Here is a 19,684-nt window from a genome sequence, read left to right on the forward strand (position 1 = left end):
CTGTGAGGTGCTCCTTAATCTACCCAATGGGGTGAAAAGAACAGGAGTACTTGTGGCACCTTAGAGACTAACCAATTTATTTGAGCATAAGCTTTCGTGAGCTACAGCTCACTTCATCGGATGCATGCAGTGGAAAATACAGCGGGGAGATTTTATATACACAGAGAACATGAAACAATGGGTGTTACCATACACACTGTAACGAGAGTGATCAGGTAAGGTGAGACATAAGTACTCCTTTTCTTTTTGCGGATACAGACTAACACAGCTGCTACTCTGAAACCAATGGGGTGAGTTAGCCCCAGTTAGCTTGGCCTTCAGAAAGCGAGCCCAGACTGGAAACCGACACCAACTTTCTCATGGCCACTGGGCTGAACCTTGTTTACTACATTTTAACTCAGTGTTGAACAAATCCTTTGAGTCATAAGTTCCATATCGGAACAATGGAACTATGAAAGAGCCCAAGGGAAAGCTGGCAACAAGCATGGATTTTCATCTCTGTCATGGAGCCCAGAATTCATACCTCATAATCCCTCGTAGCATCACTTCAGCATATATTGCGACACAGACAAGAGAACTCACTAACATCACTTTCCACCAATAGTGGGTTTTGCAATTGCCCAGCATGCAGTGTGCTGCTTTACTTCTTCGCAGCAGAAATGTTATCCTGCTTCTGATACCAATATCCCCAACAGATAGCAATTAAGAACTCAGGGATATTCTATCTCTCTTTTTCAGATGGGCCTGGAACCCATGGTTGAAAGGGAAGAAGAAAATAAAATGTGCCACAAGGAAATTTTAAGAGATCAAAAGTTTTCCACAATAGGTTCTTTAGACTCAGTAGTGTATGACCTAGCTCTCATTTTAATAACCTCTAAACCACATATGTTCAGTCCAGGCTGAATTTAAAACCCGTACCCGTAACCTCAGGCCAACAAACTACATGAAACGAGCCCAAATCAAGAATATTAAATGAGATTCTATAGGAAATTGGCTCAATTTTGAACACATTCTTTATGCATTTAAATCTGTGGTTCATTTCTTAAAATTTTATATAAATATTTTAAATATAATGGCTTGTTTAATTTAACAAAAAACATTTTTAAATCCCTAAAGAATCTTGCTATCTTTGACCCATTCATCTGATGCTCATTAACACCTCCCAAAACAATGCACTGAGTGATTCACGATAATAATCTTTGGAAGAAGTTCAACATATCCAAAGAGGAAACTCTTTCAGGGACACTAAGCCCACAGTTCGTATCTCCACTATACAAAATGGGGAATTTAGAACATAGGCCTGACCCAGTGCATGCAGGTATTGTGCAAGTTTCCAATTCACAGCTCTGCCGATATACCTCCATATTACCATACCATTCAAATCTCTAACCTCACTTCAGCTGAGACTGCCAATCATTATAAGCCATGCCAAAACTGGAGGTGTTTTTGTGCTGTGATCAAATATGCCCTGGGTACATGACTGAGAACATCAAGCTCCCCTCCATTAGCAAACTTAACCAGAATCTAAATTAGTGTCATGCTACGGTTTTAATATAAACCACTTTTAGAAACTGCACTTGATTACACTTTGCATTTGTTAGAAACAAAAAAAACACAGTAAATTTCCAACTTTGTAATGTTTAAAACATTCTATAGATTGTCCAAGACCTATAACATCCACTGGAATTTATTTATCATAAAGAAAAACATTGTCCTTTAATATTAACCTGAGCCTCTTCCTTATCAATACAACATGCCATTTCCTTTCCTTATGGGAGTTATGTGTGCATGTCAAAGGGAGAATCCCATTGAGTTTAACATCAGCACTGAATGAAAAGGAAATAATGTCCATATATTATTCACCAAAAGCTCTATATCTTCAGTGGGCTTTGTTATTTCCCCAGGGCCGCAGCACTGATATGACTTTCATTAACATGAGATTCTGTGCAGAAATGCATGTTTAATTGATTTCTGAATACTTTCAGACACTATATTGTACATTGCAACTGAACCAGTATATTGTATACTGTAATTGAACCAATTATATCTTGATGGGAGGTAAAAAAATTCAGTTCAGAATTACATAATTATTATAATTTAATGCATATTGCAAAAAATATTTGCTGACAAACAGTTTGATGGTGTTTGTGTCACTTTTGTGCTACCTTATTGCACATATTATAAATGAATAAATTTATTAGCCAGAAAGTTCACAGAAACAGGGACTTCCAAGTGAACTCTAGAGAATCTTCACAGAAAGAAAATTATGAATTCACAAACAAAAATAGTAACACCAGAAACCTGATTGCACACTCTGATGTCAAGGAAAGTGTGGCCATTGACTTCAGTGAGTGCAAGATCAGGTCCTCTAAAAACTACAGCATTCTCAATGAGCTGCTCACAACAATTTACAGAACAAGAATCATTCAATGAAATAATCTGGTTCAACAGTAACTCCAAATTCCAAATCATAAGCCGTTTGGGGAAATGTGAAAAAAGAAACGCTGGCCACAGTTATCAGCCCAAATAATTGCACAGACGTGAGAAACTCAAAGCAGGCTATAGAACCTTCAAGTATGGCACTGTTTGATGCTAACTCTATTATTTCTATCTAGTCAGAAAAAAACTGGAGCTGGAACGAGAGAAAGGGAAAATACAGAGACACAGGCAGGGAAGAGAAAAAAAAAACAAAACCATGTACATAACTTTTTAGGAAAGTGAATTTGATTTCATATATTTATGTTCCTTAATTGCATTTTCCTGACATACAGCCTACGCCTCAGTTATTTTAAGGGAAAGAAGTGAGCTGGCTATTTTGAGCCCTCACATTTATATTATTGGCTATGTGGGATACTGCAGTTAAATAACCAGAGAAAGAAAAAGAAAATAACCTAAGATTCCCCAGGAAGCACACACAACTCTCCAATGGCTAACAGCCAAGTGGAAACCCACTTCTTAACTTAGTTGGAGAATTGTCTACTGAAAATATGTTGAAGCCCTGCTAAATATGTAAATAAAGTTGGTAACAGCACACAGATTTCTCCCTTTGTTTTTCTACAAAATAAATCAGGAACCTTATGCCCTGGCAGAGTTCTATTGTGTTCACGTGAGTAAGATTCTGTGACAGCAGGATCAGGATCTAAGACTAAGGGTGGAGATTGTTCTCAAAAAACAATCACACGGGCCCCCTTCTGAAGTCGGTTTTCTCTGACAGGCACCATCCCTCCATCCATCAAGAATGCACACATTTAAATTCACCATCAGGTTTTACCTAATAGCCAGTACTATATTAAGACAGTTTAAAATAATAACCATTCATGTGGAACTTTGACAAAAGTTTCCTGAAAACTTAGATACAATAAAGCTATTTGTTCTCTATCACCAATAGTTACTTCATTTTTAAAAAATACATTTATCTGATCTAATTATCTTTGATAAATCCATGTTAATTCATACCTACTAAGTAGTGCTTTGCAAAGTGCATATTTAACTTATCCATAAATATCATATCAAACTTTTCTTAATACTGGGCCACACTATGTGATTGATTTTTAAGGAGAACACTTCATTGAAATTAACAGGGAGTTCTATTTATTCATGGATTCCAAGACTAGAAAGGATCATTGTGATCATCTAGTCTGACCACTTCTATAACACAAGCCAAAGAACTTCCCCCAATTCCTAGAGCAGAGGGTAAAATATGACCCATAAATGTTCCTAGACCCACCTTTTCCTAGACCCTCTCTCTGAGCAATCATCACTGTTTTTCAATCACATACACGTAGAAAATAATCATTAAGGCTTTACTGAATGAAATGTACATCCTTTGCAAAATCCTTTAAGATTTTCTGATGAAAGAAGTAAGTATTATTCACTACATCAATACCGAATCCGATTCTTCTCTTGGAAAAACAGAGCAGTCTATAACTTTTTACTGAGTAGCGAGAAAGTAATCAGAGTTCTTCAGAATACATAAATCTCTTCTCTGCTTTGTACTCATTCATTTCTACTAGCAAGTCACCACCACCACACATTTGATCATTTCTTTGAAATTATATGGGGTGAGAAAGCATCTCAAGGCATGTTTTCTCTCCGGAACCTGCAAATTAATTCACTTTTGCCGCAGAATGTAGAGCAGACATATGCCAGCAGACAAAAAGAAAGGTCTATATTGTTTGATATAGAGTTTTACTGCAGATTAGGTACGAATCAAAAGGGGCTGACACTCGGATAAATCACATATTGGGATCACGCATTAGAGCATGTTAAGTGGAAGCCTGTGTGATAAAGAGCAGAGCTGTTCACTTCAGCTGTGCAAAAATCTAATGATTTTTCCTGGTCTAGGAAAAACGTGACCTGTTGTATCAAACCCACTGTGACTTCAAGATGCTTTTTCACCCAAAAGTGATTTTACATCTGTTTTAGTTCAAAGAAGGGTGTAAATCTATGACTATAAATTTTGAGGACACCTTTAGAAAAGATTTGTACAGTATACATATCTACTGAACGTATGTAAAAGATACAGATTGTCAGAGTTAAGTAAATCTGTATTCCCTACATTATAGCTGTTACTGAGATGTGAGAATTGACCCAATCCTATGAAGTAGCAATACTTTTTGTTGGACATGGTAACAGGTCCAGTACACTATAACAACATCACATTTTTGCTGATTAGCAGGACAAGTTTTCTAAAGAGGCAACCTAAGACTCCCTTCTCCACAGAGAGATTGAGTCTAAGCCTAGGAATTCCAAAGAAGCCTGAAACAGAAAGCATCAATGTATAGAAAAAAGGAGGAAGAATAGCAGCTGAAAGTTGGGAAACTTACAGCATCACTATCACACACACAAAAAGGACATAAAAACTCAAGGGATAAAAAATGTACAAGGGAGATTTCTGCTAAAATGGCAAGAGCTTCCTTCTAGTAAGAAAAAACAACAATAATAAAAAGCAGCGCCACAAATCCACACAACAGCTTAGGTGCCAAGTTTTTAAATGAGAAATTAATGATTCATTCCAAATTAGCAGAGGCATTTTCAATGAGAGAGAGTATTCATTAGTAAATTTAATCCACATTATTATACACACACACACACACACACACACTTACACTTCCGTACAGGGGTTAATTTCAAAAGTCAGATAAGAAGTGTACAGAGCTGTCTCCATTCCTGGTTGACAGGCTATTTATTATATAGCTACTGATCCTCCAATCAGTCCCCTGAAGGTCATCTTGATATACCTTATTGCCCAGAATCTCCCTGGGGACCTTATAGTAAGAAAACAGACATTGGGGAGGTAAGGGAGATATGGTTTGGGATGTGTGAGAGATGTTATTAACCCTATTGTACACTGGCTGAGCCACTGGTGGTGTTTCTTTTTCTTCTTGACTCAGCAGTGTCAGAAGGCTCTCAGAGGATTTAAGTCAGCAGCTCATGAACCTTCTCAGTGCAAACAACCAGGAGAAGTAGTAGTAGGAGACAGAGGGAGGAGTTCTCAAGCATGTGTCGTTTAGGTGTTTATGCAGATCTTGACAAGCACCAACCAGCTATGGGGCAGAGGAGTGCAGGGGGTGGGGTGGGGGGGGAGGATAAGGCCTGAAAGAATATTTTGTCATGCTATATTTCACACACACCTATGATACCATACTTCCTTATTAGAATTATTGTATTGGGCACAACCTTTTTCTATGAATGCTTCATTTGTAATCATTTCACCTGAGTGTCATGGAGGCTTGTGGCTGCTGCTCATAGTGTTGTGATGGGATTCCAGCTCAGACCGGCTCAGTAACGGTGATACAAACTAATGACAGAAAAGGGGAGAGTCCTTATCTCATGCAACTCAGGGTAATTGGACCAAGACTGCAGCCGGGAAGGATGAGGCAGTCTCCCAAAGCTTGGAGGCATGGATGGCGACATAGATGGTCTCCTAACCTGCTGTGCCCCCCATAAACCTATTAGACCCTTATATCCCTCTGCGTGGCCACTAACTCTCCATGCCCCGCATCATGGAGCTGTCCTCCCCCAGGAGAAAGAGGGTGAGCAGGGAAGTAGGAAGAGTGGTGGGAAAGGGTGACATGGGTAGCCATGAGAGTGAGTGGAGATGTGGGGGACAGTGGAATGCATGGAGGGATCTTGGGGCAGATGTACTGGTGCTGTGTGGGAGGGATGCTGGGTGGCTTGAATGGCTCCCCTGCCTTTGGCGCCTGGGGTCTCAAGCACACAGAGGCACCCGCACCACGAGGAGCTCTTGCTTTGTCAATGGCTCAGCATTGATCTCTCAGTGAGCTATTCAAGGGCCAATGGTTCAAGGGGCTGTGGAGCCTCAAGACTCCCCAACAGGTTTTAGCTACGTCTTGGCCACCTCTCAGCTTGACTCTTGAAAACGTCTCATCCCTCCCCTTCCTCCCTGCCTCTCATCTTGCCCTCTGCAACCCATAACCGCTGATAAAACAATTTTCCTTGCCAGCTACTGATGATTTCGCTCCTTTTTTAAACCCCTTCATTAGGCTCCTCTCGCCTTGCCACATGCTAGCTTCTCATCCTCACCTTCAGGGATCTGCTTCTCCCAATCCATATTCCAAAAACCCTCTTAGTTCCTTCTCCCACTCTCTCCGTTCACGCTCTTCCATTCTATCAGATATTGCTACAATTTCTTTCCCTGATGTTGTGCCAAACGGCCACTTTGTCTTCATGAAAAATGTCTGTCTTGAAATGTTCCTCTGATAATAGTGTATATTATATGAACCGTGGTGTCTGTCACTTTTAGACTCTAAGCTCATTGCTATACAGGTCAGGTCTATGTTTAGTAAAGTGCTAAGCACACTATTGGTTCTCAGCATATAATAACACCAAATCCTCTCTTTTTGTTCCATTTCAGCTACAGAGTTGTACCAGTGGTTCTGCTACAGACACAGTGAGTTCCAGTTATGTCTCCCACTCAGTTTCAAAAAAAGAAGCGTACATTTTCCAGGAAGGCTGTAGCCACCTATTAAGTGGACTGTTAACTACTATGGAAAAAGCTCTTTTACACTAGCCAAAGAAGTCCACAGATAAAGCACAGAGAATATCATGTTGCCAGTAACTTGCCTTACCATTATTTTCCCATTCCTCGGTTAAGACACTGTTACAGAATGATTTACAGAATCATGAATGGATTGCATGAAATATAGTTATAATAAAATGACAAACTCAGCCCTTGTACATTCTAATACAAGTTTCATATCTGGAGTAGGGTGCTGATTCAGCTTATCTGCCTTTCCATACCTTTGATGAATGCTGGTCTTCTATCATTTTTCTCCCCTCCCTGGGTATGCCTTACTGTCTTGACACTGTGCAGCTAATCGCCAAACAACGTGCTATTAATCAAGCTTCACTGTGAAGTGTTCCTCGACGGATTTTCTTTAGCACAAGTAGTTACTAGTCACAGGGTTCCTCCCGTGTTATTTTTTTCCCTTGGGTAAGGACTGCCTAACCCCATAAGTACTAACTGGGATGTTTATACCTGCCTGCCAGCTTGCTGCACTAATAATACTACTGGGTGTTCTCAACTGGGTATATGATGGGTAAGGTATTAGCCAATGCCCTGCATTTTTTTAAAACTTATTACTCTTCATGTTCCTCCCCTCTTCTGATTGATTTGGCTCGGTGCCTGTTCAGTAGTAGCATCTATTTAATATCTGAAACAATGTGTACATATAGTCTCAGTAAGCCTTTCTTAACTATCCTCCTCCTATGATGTTTTCCATGCTTGTGTCAATATCTCATTTTATTTGCAAGCCTTCAGAGCCAGAGCATGGGGCAGAGGTGGGAGGGAGAGGAGAGGAAGGAGGACAAACAACATCCAGTCAAGAATCCCAGCTGTTGTGAACACACCCACTTCTCACAAAACAAAATGTGCATGGGCACAGGTGGGTCCCAGCCTCTCGTGCTGGAGCAGTGCCCAAGTGCAGGGTCTGAAGACAGACTTTCATTGCTGTTTGCTGTTTTTGTTGGACTCTGGCCATTGAAAACATTTGCAGGTGGCTTGGCCATATTTTGACACTTAAATATCTGTGGTTGTGATAAAAATCAGAATATTGCTACAAGATGGTTCTCTATAACCTTTGGGGCCTGCTCCTGCTCCCATTGAAGCCAAAGGAATTTTATTCAGTTGCTCTCTGTAACCGTTCGTGTTCATTTAAGGGCACATTCTCTGGGACAATTCATGTTTAAGGTAAGTACACGCTTTCATTTTGAGGGAAGGAAGGAGCAAACTTTCCTAAAATTTTACACACATATCGGCCCAAACCAAAGCCTGAGATCCAAACACATCTGACTGGGGTGTTCAAAACCTGCACCAGGATCTTGATCTTAATTTTTTTAAAGGCCCACCAAACTTTGGTCTGCTTGTAATTATGTTTCTAGTTATAGACCATCTCTGACTTTACCATCAGTTGCCTAATATTGAAACCACTGGCTGGTCTGTATTCCTCCAAGATAAGTCCTGACTACAATCCTTACCATATTTAGAACTGATAAAATGAAGATAATGGAACTGACAAGATACGGTCTTTGAATAAATGCAGCAGGCCCCACAGGGAAAGTCTAAACAAAAAGAGACAAACCACAAGGGTGCTCAAGATTTTGGGAAATAGATGACATCCAAAATGCAGCAATTATCTCCTTGGACACACCAGGAAAAAACAAAACCACCTTCAATGATGGGAGAATGGCGTATTTTGAAGGTTGTGTCACAGGCCTTATTCACACAGAGAACAAAGATGCTGACAAATGTCTCTCAATACAGCATCTCTCGACACAGCCTTCAGCATTCACATATTAATCAATCACATGACAGAATGGTGGGTGGTGGGAATATGGTTGCCAGAGACCTGTTAGCTAGAGATTTCCTCTCGAACACCCCAGCGTGGGATGGTCTTTACCGTCACACATTGCTGTATACAAGAGTGAGGGTAGCTGATGACCTGGCCAAAATGGGAAGATCAGAAACTCAGATTGGAATGACAACAGTTAAGGATACTGACCCCCTATCAGTATATTAGCTGAAATACAGAGTCAAAAGATGAAAGATCCTCTGATTGATATCAAAGCATCCTGGAAAATAACATCTGATATCTCGAGACTGCGAATGAGGCACACTGCAGGAATGAAAATCAGTAGAGATAGGACCAAGATATATCCATTCTACAAGATGTGTTGGGAGCAGGCTTTAACATCTGCCCATGATTTTCAAGGTAGTTTTATAAAGAAAATGAAGTTTTTAGATTGGACACCTAGTATCAAACTAGGGCTGTCAATCAATTAAAAATATTATTCGCGACTAATCGCACCATTAATTGCACTGTTAAACAATAACAGAATACCATTTATTTAAATATTTTTGGATGTTTTCTACATTTTCAAATATATTGATTTCAATTACAACACAGTATACAGTGTTTATATTTATTTCTGATTACAAGTATTTGTACTGTAAAAAATAAAAAATAAATAGTATTTTTCAGTTCACCTGACACAAGTACTGTAGTGCAATCTCTTTGTCATGAAAGCTCAACCTACAAATGTAGAATTATGTTAAAAAAACTGCATTCAAAAATAAAACTAAAATTTTAAAGCCTGCAAGTCTACTCAGTCCTACTTCTTGTTCAGCCAATTGCTCAGACAAACAAGTTTGGTTACATTTGCAGGAGATAATGCTGCCTGCTTCTTGTTTACAATGTCGTGAAAGTGAGAACAGGCGTTCTCATGGCACTGTGACAGCCAGCGTCGCAAGATATTTACATGCCAGACGTGCTAAAGATTCATATGTCCCTTCATGCTTCAACCATCATTCCAAATGACATGCATCCATGCTGGTGACGGGTTCTGCTCGATAACTATCCAAAGCAATGTAGACCAATGCATGTTCATTTTCATCATCTGAGTCAGTTGCCACCAGCAGAAGGTTGATTTTCTTTTTTGGTGGTTCGGGTTCTCTAGTTTCCGCATCAGAGTGTTGCTCTTTTAAGACATCTGAAAGCATGCTCCACATCTCGTCCCTCTCAGATTTTGGAAGGCACTTCAGATTCTTAAATCTTGCTGTAGCTATCTTTAGAAATCTCACATTGGTACCTTTTTTGCGTTTTGTGAAATCTGCAGTGAAAGTGTTCTTAAAATGAACATGTCCTGGGTCATCATCCGAGACTGCTATAACATGAAATATATGGCAGAATGCAGGTAAAACAGAGCAGGGGACATAATTCTACCCCACGGAGTTCAATCACAAATTTAATTAACACATTATTTTTTTAATGAATGTCATCAGCATGGAAGCACGTCCTCTGGAATGGTGGCCGAAGCATGAAGGGGCATACAAATGTTTAGCATATCTGGCACGTAAATACCTTGCGATGCCGGCTACAAAAGTGCCATGCAAATGCCTGTTCTCACTTTCTGGTGACATTGTAAATAAGAAGAGAGCAGCATTATTTCCTGTAAATGTAAACAAACTTGTTTGTCTTAGTGAACTAAAAGTAGGACTGAGTGGACTTTAGGTTCTAAAAGTTTACAGTTTTGTTTTTGAGCATAGTTATGTAACAGAAAAAAAAATCTACAGCTCTAATCAAAACCTTACAAAGAACCCTGAATGGGCTGCAAAATTCATTCTCAAACTTCATGCCTGATATGATTATCACAATACAAAACACAAAGCAGCAGCAACAACTTGACAGAATTAAGATATCGGTCATCACATAAGGTCCCCCAATGCAGACATTAGCAACTGATCAGGAAACAGGTCCTTTGAGCCTACATTTCTCAAGCTGATCAAATGGAACCTGAATCCCAACTGTTGCAAACTCAAAACCTGATTGACAGGATCTTGCAAAACCCATGTAATTCTTGGTCATTGTACTTAAACAGTTGCTTGGAAGCCAAGTGCAGTCCAATATGAAACCCCATCGCTGAGCATTAAAAATTCTTTTTCAAATTGGAGTCATGATTACTCCCAGATACATTAAGGTAGAAACTGAATGGATGGAGTTGGAATTGAAACTGTCTTCCCCATGGTGTGGCGAGGGTGTGGGGACTCCTCTGAAGCAGATTGCCTAAGATTTCCACCACCACAGTCATATTCAGCACTTTGAAGGATGGTCCAGAAATACCACCTGTCTTCCTTCTTCCCAATAGAGTTTTAAGAACAGTTTTGAACTTGGAATTTAACAACATAGAAACAAAAAAATGGAGGGAAAAAAGCAGGAAGTCCATCCAAATACAACAATCTAGTATTACAGAACCAAAGACATTGTCTTTAGAATAGTGGCATGAACTGTGGCTGTTTTTCCACACATATATTTCCATGAACTGTGGCTGTGCATCACATATTATTGGGGTCTCCCCTGAGTGGTGATGGGATCAACACATGTTTATGTATGCCCCTTAAGTATCCAGAGCACAACATATGGGCCAATGCCACAACTGCCAGGGAGAAAAAAATAGAAACAAAGGGAACGGACATACCCAATCTGTCGATTTGTGGAAGGTGCTTGTGTTATAACCGAGCTGGACTGTGGAGATGGCATGGCTTGTTGAATCACAACGCTGGTGTCATGGTTTGGCATCCTAGTATTCGTGAGCTGGTGGGTTCCAGGTCCTGCCATTGCTCCTCCGACTGTGTTATGCATCGAGATATTCTGTGAAAGGCAGAGAAGTGGGGGAGAGAAAAATGAACATTTTATTTTGTTTCCATGCACTGTATGCCTAAAATTAGGAATCTGGAAGTGTCAACAAAAAATGAAAAGTTGCTGGCTCCAGGCATACCTCCAGTCAATATATCTTACTCTAACAACTACAAAGAAATGAAAAATATCTATTTACTTTTACAGGACAATACAAATGGAAAATACCTGGAAGTTGACTAATCACTCTTCTGTGGTTCTGACTCGTGATTTATAATGGGGATGTGTAGCACATATTCCTCTGACTGAATAAGATATATATTTTTCCTTTGAAAATTATTTTCACAGTGAGTGCATGGCACTTTGATTTACTATTCCAGCTGTTCACTGAGAACTAGACCTGCTTAGAATGACAAGTGAATCAAGTTTTATGGTCTTAGAGTAACAAACCGTACGTGATATTTCATAAGAAAGCCATTTCTTCTAGATGCAGTAGATGTCCTAGAGCCAAGGAAGGCTGGTGAATAAAAATAACTTTATGAGGGCACTTTCAACCACCAGTCTATGGATTGTTTTGCAAGAGAACGAGCAGTAGCCTACCGCTAATAGGGGGTCACTACACTCTGTTGCTTCATAGAATCATAGAATATCAAGGTTGGAAGGGACCTCAGGAGGTCATCTAGTCCAACCCCCTGCTCAAAGCAGAACTAATCCCCAACTAAATCATCCCAGCCAGGGCTCTGTCAAGCCTGACCTTAAAAACTTCTAAGGAAGGAGATTCCACCACCTCCCTGGGTAACGCATTCCAGTGTTTCACCACCCTCCTAGTGAAAAAGTTTTTTCCTAATATCCAACCTAGACCTCCCACACTGCAACTTTGCTCCTTGTTCTGTCATCTGGTACCACTGAGAACAGTCTACAGCCATCCTCTTTAGAACCCCATTTCAGGTAGTTGAAAGCAGCTATCAAATCTCTCCTCATTCTTCTCTTCCGCAGACTAAACAATCCCAGTTTCTTCAGCCTCTCCTCATAAGTCATGTGTTCCAGTCCCCTAATCATTTTTGTTGCCCTCTGCGGGACGTTTTCCAATTTTTCCACATCCTTCTTGTAGTGTGGGGCTCAAAACTGGACACACTACTCCAGCTGAGGCCTCACCAATGTCGAAAAGAGGGGAACGATCACGTCCCTCGATCTGCTGGCAATGCCCCTACTTATACATCCCAAAAGGCCATTGGCCTTCTTGGCAACAACAGCACACTGTTGACTCATATCCAGCTTCTCGTCCACTGTAACCCCTAGGTCCTTTTCTGTAGAACTGCTGCTGAGCCATTCGGTCCTTAGTCTGTAGCGGTGCATGGGATTCTTCCGTCCTAAGTGCAGGACTCTGCACTTGTCCTTGTTGAACCTCATCAGATTTCTTTTGGCCCAATCCTCTAATTTGTCTAGGGCCCTCTGTATCCTATCCCTACCCTCCAGTGTATCTACCTCTCCTCCCAGTTTAGTGTCATCTGCAAACTTGCTGAGGGTGCAATCCATACCATCCTCCAGATCATTTATGAAGATATTGAACAAAAGTGGCCCCAGGACCGACCCTTGGGGCACTAACTTGATACCGGCTGCCAACTAGACATGGAGCCATTGATCACTACCTGTTGAGCCCGACAATCTAGCCAGCTTTCTATCCACCTTATAGTCCATTCATCCAGCTCATACTTCTTTAACTTGCTGGCAAGAATACTGTGGGAGACCGTGTCAAAAGCTTTGCTAAAGTCAAGGAACAACATGTCCACTGTTTTCCCCTCATCCACAGAGCCAGTTATCTCATCATAGAAGGCAGTTAGATTAGTCAGGCACTACTTGCCCTTGGTGAATCCATGCTGACTGTTCCTGATCACTTTCCTCTCCTCTAAGTGCTTCAAAATTGATTCCCTGAGGACCTGCTCCATGAGTTTTCCAGGGACTGAGGTGAGGCTGACTGGCCTGTAGCTCCCAGGATCCTCCTCCTTCCCTTTTTTAAAGATGGGCACTACATTAGCCTTTTTCCAGTTGTCCGGGGCCTCCCCCGATCGCCATGAGTTTTCAAAGATAATGAAAACTACATAATGCTTATGTAGGCTGAGTTCATTGCACACCCCCGGGGCTCATTGCATCCCGCTGTTCCACTCCCCACAATCTCTCTGTGAGCCATCCTCCCACCCTACCATTTTTTCAGGGACTCCATGCAATCACCCCAATATCTCCTTTGCCAGGGGTTGTGTGTGCCAGCATTGCCACCTTCCCCCCAAATGCCAGAGACTCTATATAGCTCCTCTGACCCCATTTCAAGGCCCTCCTCCTTCTCCTCATCAATGGCAGGGGCTCTGTGTACACCCCTACTCTCCCCTCTTCCCTTCTTTCACCTACATCAGAGTTCCCCAATCTTCCCCTATCAGGGGGTCTATGGGCCCCTATTCCCTCATCCCCCAACAGCAGGGTCTCCCATTCTCCCCCCATGGCAGGGATTCTGGGTGAACTTTTATTATTCTCTTCCCTCCATTTCACCCTTCTCCCCCATTCCAACCTCCCACATAATAGGGACCCCCATTATTGCCCACAGGTCAGGGACTGGGTGCACCCTATGTCCCTCCATTTCCCCCCCGCACCATCAACAAATAAGTTATTCAGGGTGTCAACATGTTAAATTCTGTTGGGAGGATGAGCAGAAGTACTGTTATGCTGGTTACCATCAACCAATTGTTTGAGCTATAGATAATTGCAGAGGTGCTTGAAGCTGTGGCTGTGCTAATCAAATAGCAGGGACTTCAGACATATGTCTGCACTGAATTAGACACCCGCAGGTGGCCCGTGCTAGCTGACTTGGGCTTGCAAGGCTAGGGCTAAGGGGCTGTTTAACTGCGGTGTAGATATTTGGGTGCAGGCTGGAGCCCAGGCTCTGGGACCCTGTGAGGTGGGAGGGTCCCAGAGCTCAGGCTGCAATCTAAGCCCAAAATGTCTATGCTGCAATTAAACCACCCCTTAGCCTGAGCCCTGTGATCCCTAGTCAGCTGGCACAGGCCAGCCGCAGGTATCTAATTGCAGTATAGACATACCCCAGGTGTCCAACATTTCCCCCCCTTTCAGTTTTCCAATTTTCCCCAAAATGTCCATTGATACCCAGAACATATCCTAAAATTTGGGAATTGATTGGATGTGGCATTCAAAAGTTATCACACAACAGACAGACCAACGCTGTTGAGCATAAGGTTTCTGGAAGCTCGGCCAACTAATGCATGTGTGTGTGCATCATTCAATAAGAGGTATGAAAATAAATCCCCTTATTACCCTTTTCTCCCAGCTAGAATCAAATAGTACTATTTATCTTCTATGATGACTACAATACTCAAGATTCAAAAGTAAAGCTGGGTTTCTAGCACAATTCTGCCTTGACCCAGTTTTGGTAGGGGAACAACATCAAAATAAAATATCAAATAATAATAATATGCTAATATCCAGCTTGTTGTGAGATCATGTCAAGCCATACTGAGCAAGCAGCAGTACTGGAAGGGAAACAGGACTGGAATGTTGGAAATTAAGGTGCAACAGAGACAGCAAGGTAAGCAAAGTAAAACACAAAAACACCTGGTAACACCAGACATAGCTAGTGAGGAGCAAGAAAACAGCTTTACTGGGATCTCTGGAGGAAGGTTTTTGGAAGCTGCTTTGACAGGAAAGGCAACAAAGAATTTACGATGGTCAAAGGTGATGGTGATGTCACTGATAGTTTGCTAGTTACAAAAAAAAACCTAGCCAGGAGAAAGTAAATCCCAGTGCCTATGCTGTGCTTCAAAGTCCTTTTGCAGCCAGAGGGGTTTCCTGCATGGCCCATGAAGTGAATGACGTAACATGGTATTTTTGGTGTTGTATCTATCACTCTCCACCTCGCCCAGATTTCCGAACCCTGACTGCACAATCTGACAGGAATCCAGAGAGCATCAGGCCACCTGACCTGAATTCTAAACTGTATTCATTTCAGGCCTGATCCCAAGCCCACCGAAGTAAATGGAAAGACACATATTCACTCATTAAGCTTCTGATCAAGACCAGAGCCAAATGGATTTCTTGTGTCCGTGCAGTGAAACCCTAACTATCAGCAATGAATAACTGTAAATGTTAATAAAAAAATAAAATAATAATAATACAAGAAAAATATTCTGTTCATATCAATGACCAGACAAGTTAGAGATGCACGATGCACATCTAGAACTTGTTTAATCTTTCCTCCTAAATCCCAACCATCCAGCCCCCTTTATTTGTTGCTCTTCGCTGAAATATCTGCGGTTTGCCAATAATATTCTGGTAATAATTAATCATGTTTAATATAGCAATAAGCACTGCCTGGGGACCAACCAGCATTGGGGCTCCATTGTGCTAGGTACTGTACAGACACACAGTAGTACCTCAGCCCCAATGTGCAGAGAGCTGAAAGATATTCCAGGAGTAGTGGCACAGGACTGTTCCTTTCCCGCCAAAGGCATCATGCCTCTCTATACATAGTCCAAAACTACATTGACCTTTTTTGTTGCCATATCATACTGAAAAATCACATCTAATTTGCTGCCCACTGTCATGACTGAGTCTCTTTCAGCATTTCCAGCTCCCAGGATTTCTCCGTGGATTCATTTTTCACCAGTAAACAGTATTTGCTTGAATTTTTCTGAGCTGAATTTCAATTAACTTTCTGCCAGTGTTTCTAATTTCTCCAGGTCTCTCTGCTTTATTTCAGTCCTCGTTAGTGCAACTCCATCCAATTTAGTATCATCTGCAAGTTTTACTAACATGCCATTTATTTGCTGTTCTAGATCATTAGGATGTTACATAAGACCACACCTAACACAGATCCCTGTTCTCTTTGTGGAGTCTGACAAATATTTTGCTCAAAGTAGAGAGGTCTGGTGCTTTACAGAGCAGGAAGGAGGTATGGCATTCCTACCCTGTGGATCTAAGCAGGAGCCACAGAGAAAATAAACATAATCCACACAGGATGAGGCTCCTCTGTCATGCCACACAGCCTCTTCTTGTCATTGGCAGCATGACTCCTCTCCCTGCACATACTTCCTGTCCAGAAGGGGCTACTTGCACGAAGCAGCAAAATACATCCCCACACAGATCTCTGAGGTTCAGTCAACCTCTGCTCACTAGACTGTTGTCACTGACCTGTGAGGGGGTCTGCTCCCCACAAGTGCTGCTAGTGGGGTCTGGTGAGGTTCTCACAAGTGACCTGTCTTGGCACCTCCAGTTGATAGCCACTCTGACCCTGCAGTGATCTGTCCCCTTCTGTGACTCAGGCCTCCGGTTGGCCACAAGTTGTGTCCTACCCTTCTCGGGTATGTAGAGCCTAACAAATGCTAGTTCCATTGCCCAGTAGGGGCTTCAAGCTTCGCCCGGTCAAAGTCCCAGAGTCAGGACTCTCTGGGATATGGGGTCTCTATAGTCCTGAGTCTTTAGTATCAGGGATTGGCTTTTTGTCTCCAGCCCCGTCACAGGGTGGGCAGGGGAACTCAGGCCCACCTTCTCCTCTGGTTTCCAATCCAGGGCCCAATGATAGGCGGCTGAGTCCTGCTCCCTGGGGTGATATGCGGCTGCCTCCCTGGATCACTTCCTACCAGCCTCCCCACGCAAAAGGGGAAAGCAAACATGGGTAAACAAAATAAATCAAAGAAGTCTTCACCCTTGCAAATGCCCAAGATCCTTTTCCCTGCAAGGGCCCCGGCAACTGGGCCATCCACAGTGCTCCTTTTGCAGAGCTTCTCACCTCCACCAGCTGCCCACAAGTGAACTCCTTTTAAGCTCCTCCTCCAGCCTGAGTATGCACGGCAGGTGTGGCAGAGTTGCTTGGACTCAGAGCAGGGGGGAGAGCAGTGGAGATGCTTTCTCTTCCATGCGTCTACCCCACTTTTTCCCATTCCACCCATGTAGGGCTTTGGGATGTATAATTTGGGAACCCATAAATATGCAAAGGGAAACAGGCCAACACGCAAAGAGTACTATATCACACACGGGGAAAAGACACGTACTGATCCTGTAATGAGCCCCACACATGCAGACCCCTGTGCCTGTGCAGATCCCTGTTGACTTCACTTCTGTTCTGCAAGGGCAGAGCTCACTGCAGGACTGGGGTCAGAGTTTCTGTTCCTTTATTCAATGTTTTCATTTTCTTCTACTTGTCTCACACTCTCCCTGAGATACTGACGCTTTGAGTTACAATGTGTATGACAAGCCTTGATTGCACACTCGATATTATAACTGTAATTGTTAGCCTACAAGCATAAACTTGTGATGCAGTCTGAAAATTATAATTATTTAAAATAAATATTTCATATTGTCAGTGAGGTGTCAAAGACAGGTAAAATGCATGAGGGATGAAAAACTAAAATACCTGTGGGAACATCCAATGAATTAATCCCTGTGAGTAATGCAAGTGCTGTCGTCAGGTGTGATCTGTACCTAGGTACCAACTGACAAAAAAGAAAGCCTGAGATTTCCCAATGAAATGTTAAACTTGGCATGACTTACATTTACAAGTAGAGAGTTTTGCAACCTAAGAATTATTTGCATCTGTATGATGGTTATGAATTTACAGAGCAGTCAAAATGTGTTTGCATCAATGCTGAGCCCTGAACCGGATCCAAAATAGATCTGAACTGCTCCAAAAAAAAAGTTTAATAGGTTTCATTTAAATGCAGACACTATTTCAAGGGATTGCAGGCCCTCATAGCAAGGAAAAAAATTCTAACAGTAGCAGCGAGTAAAGCAGAGAAATCCCAAACTAATGATTATATCATTATTTGGTTGTGTTGGTCTCCAGTTATATTTTCTTTTAAGAAGTTCTGCATGCTTTTCAATCAGGATGGCCAGAGGATCGTGCCTGTATCACTGCCACCACATTTCTGAGAGAAGATAGCTGAGGTGATGAGATTCCCTTCAGAAGCCATCGCCCCTAGAGCTGGATGGAAAATGGTATTCCTGTCCTGTGAAAACTTTCAAGATTTCAAAAATCTTCCCATTTCACATTGGGATGAAATTGAGACCTTTGATGAAGTTTTTTGACACCCCCCCCAAAAAAAAAAAAAAAACAGAGAGAGAGAGACCACCTAGCATAGCCAATAGCCTGCTGACTAAGGCACTCACCTGAGATGTGGGAGACCTAACAAATGGGCTATTGGCTGTTCTCTCACACCAGTAATTCCATCCTTGTCCTGAGAAACCTTTCCCAATGAAAAACTGTTTTGTCAAAAATTTCCCGACCAGCTCGAATTGGCACTATTCCAGATTATCCAGCAGAGGACATTTTTGAGCTATGTTATTATTAATCATTTTATTATACATGTGCGTTCCCACCAGGCATCAGGAATGGGCACTGGAGAGATACAGAAAAAGGCGGTCTCTGTCCTGAAGAGCTACAGAGGATTTATTTTCTCCAGGGGCTAAATACAGTGCCTCGGTCAAAATTCCTAGTCACTTCTCAACAAAGAGGAGAGAGACTAGGACTGGGAACAGAAAATCTAGGTCTCCCTTCTTTCCTGGGTAACAGTGCAAAGCCTTTACAGTAGACCCCTGGGCCAGGTGCACTCCATTGAATATTTAATATTATTTAGCCTTTAAATATGTTGCCTGATCTATAGATTATATATACACTTGATGCACAAGGAGATGTATAAACATAACATTCCTTTAAAGCTAATAGGAATTCCCTCTCCCCTACAACAGGAAGATAGACCACTGAGTCAGACTGATTTGGGGCTAAATACAGTGTTCTCCCTTTCTTATGTTCCCAAGAGACATTCCCCAAGTCCCCAAGACATTTTTCTCCCATGTTCAATGGCTTGTCTGATAGATAACTCTTTTCTTCTAGAGGCAGAAGTCTCTAGGGGTCTCTTTTCCATGGTCTAGCGGACAGGTGTACATATCACATCCCAAATACCACTAGTGGACATCCTAGTGGTAGTTAAAGGAGAGAAACAAGCAATTCAATAGTCACAGGAGATAAACTA

General features: G+C 41.9%; 1 protein-coding gene across 5 annotated transcripts in view; it reads right to left on the reverse strand.

Annotated features, from left to right (window-relative positions):
* CREB5 (cAMP responsive element binding protein 5) overlaps positions 1-19,684 on the reverse strand; it is a 348,228-nt gene that overhangs the window by 219,571 nt on the left and 108,973 nt on the right. For all 5 annotated transcript variants that reach the window (XM_074945730.1, XM_074945732.1, XM_074945729.1 and 2 more), the window contains one exon: positions 11,497-11,669. In XM_074945730.1, the coding sequence (XP_074801831.1) occupies positions 11,497-11,669 (173 nt within the window). The remainder of the gene's footprint in view (positions 1-11,496; positions 11,670-19,684) is intronic.

Source organism: Natator depressus, chromosome 2 (genome assembly GCF_965152275.1).
Source record: "Natator depressus isolate rNatDep1 chromosome 2, rNatDep2.hap1, whole genome shotgun sequence".
Taxonomy (NCBI): domain Eukaryota; kingdom Metazoa; phylum Chordata; order Testudines; family Cheloniidae; genus Natator; species Natator depressus.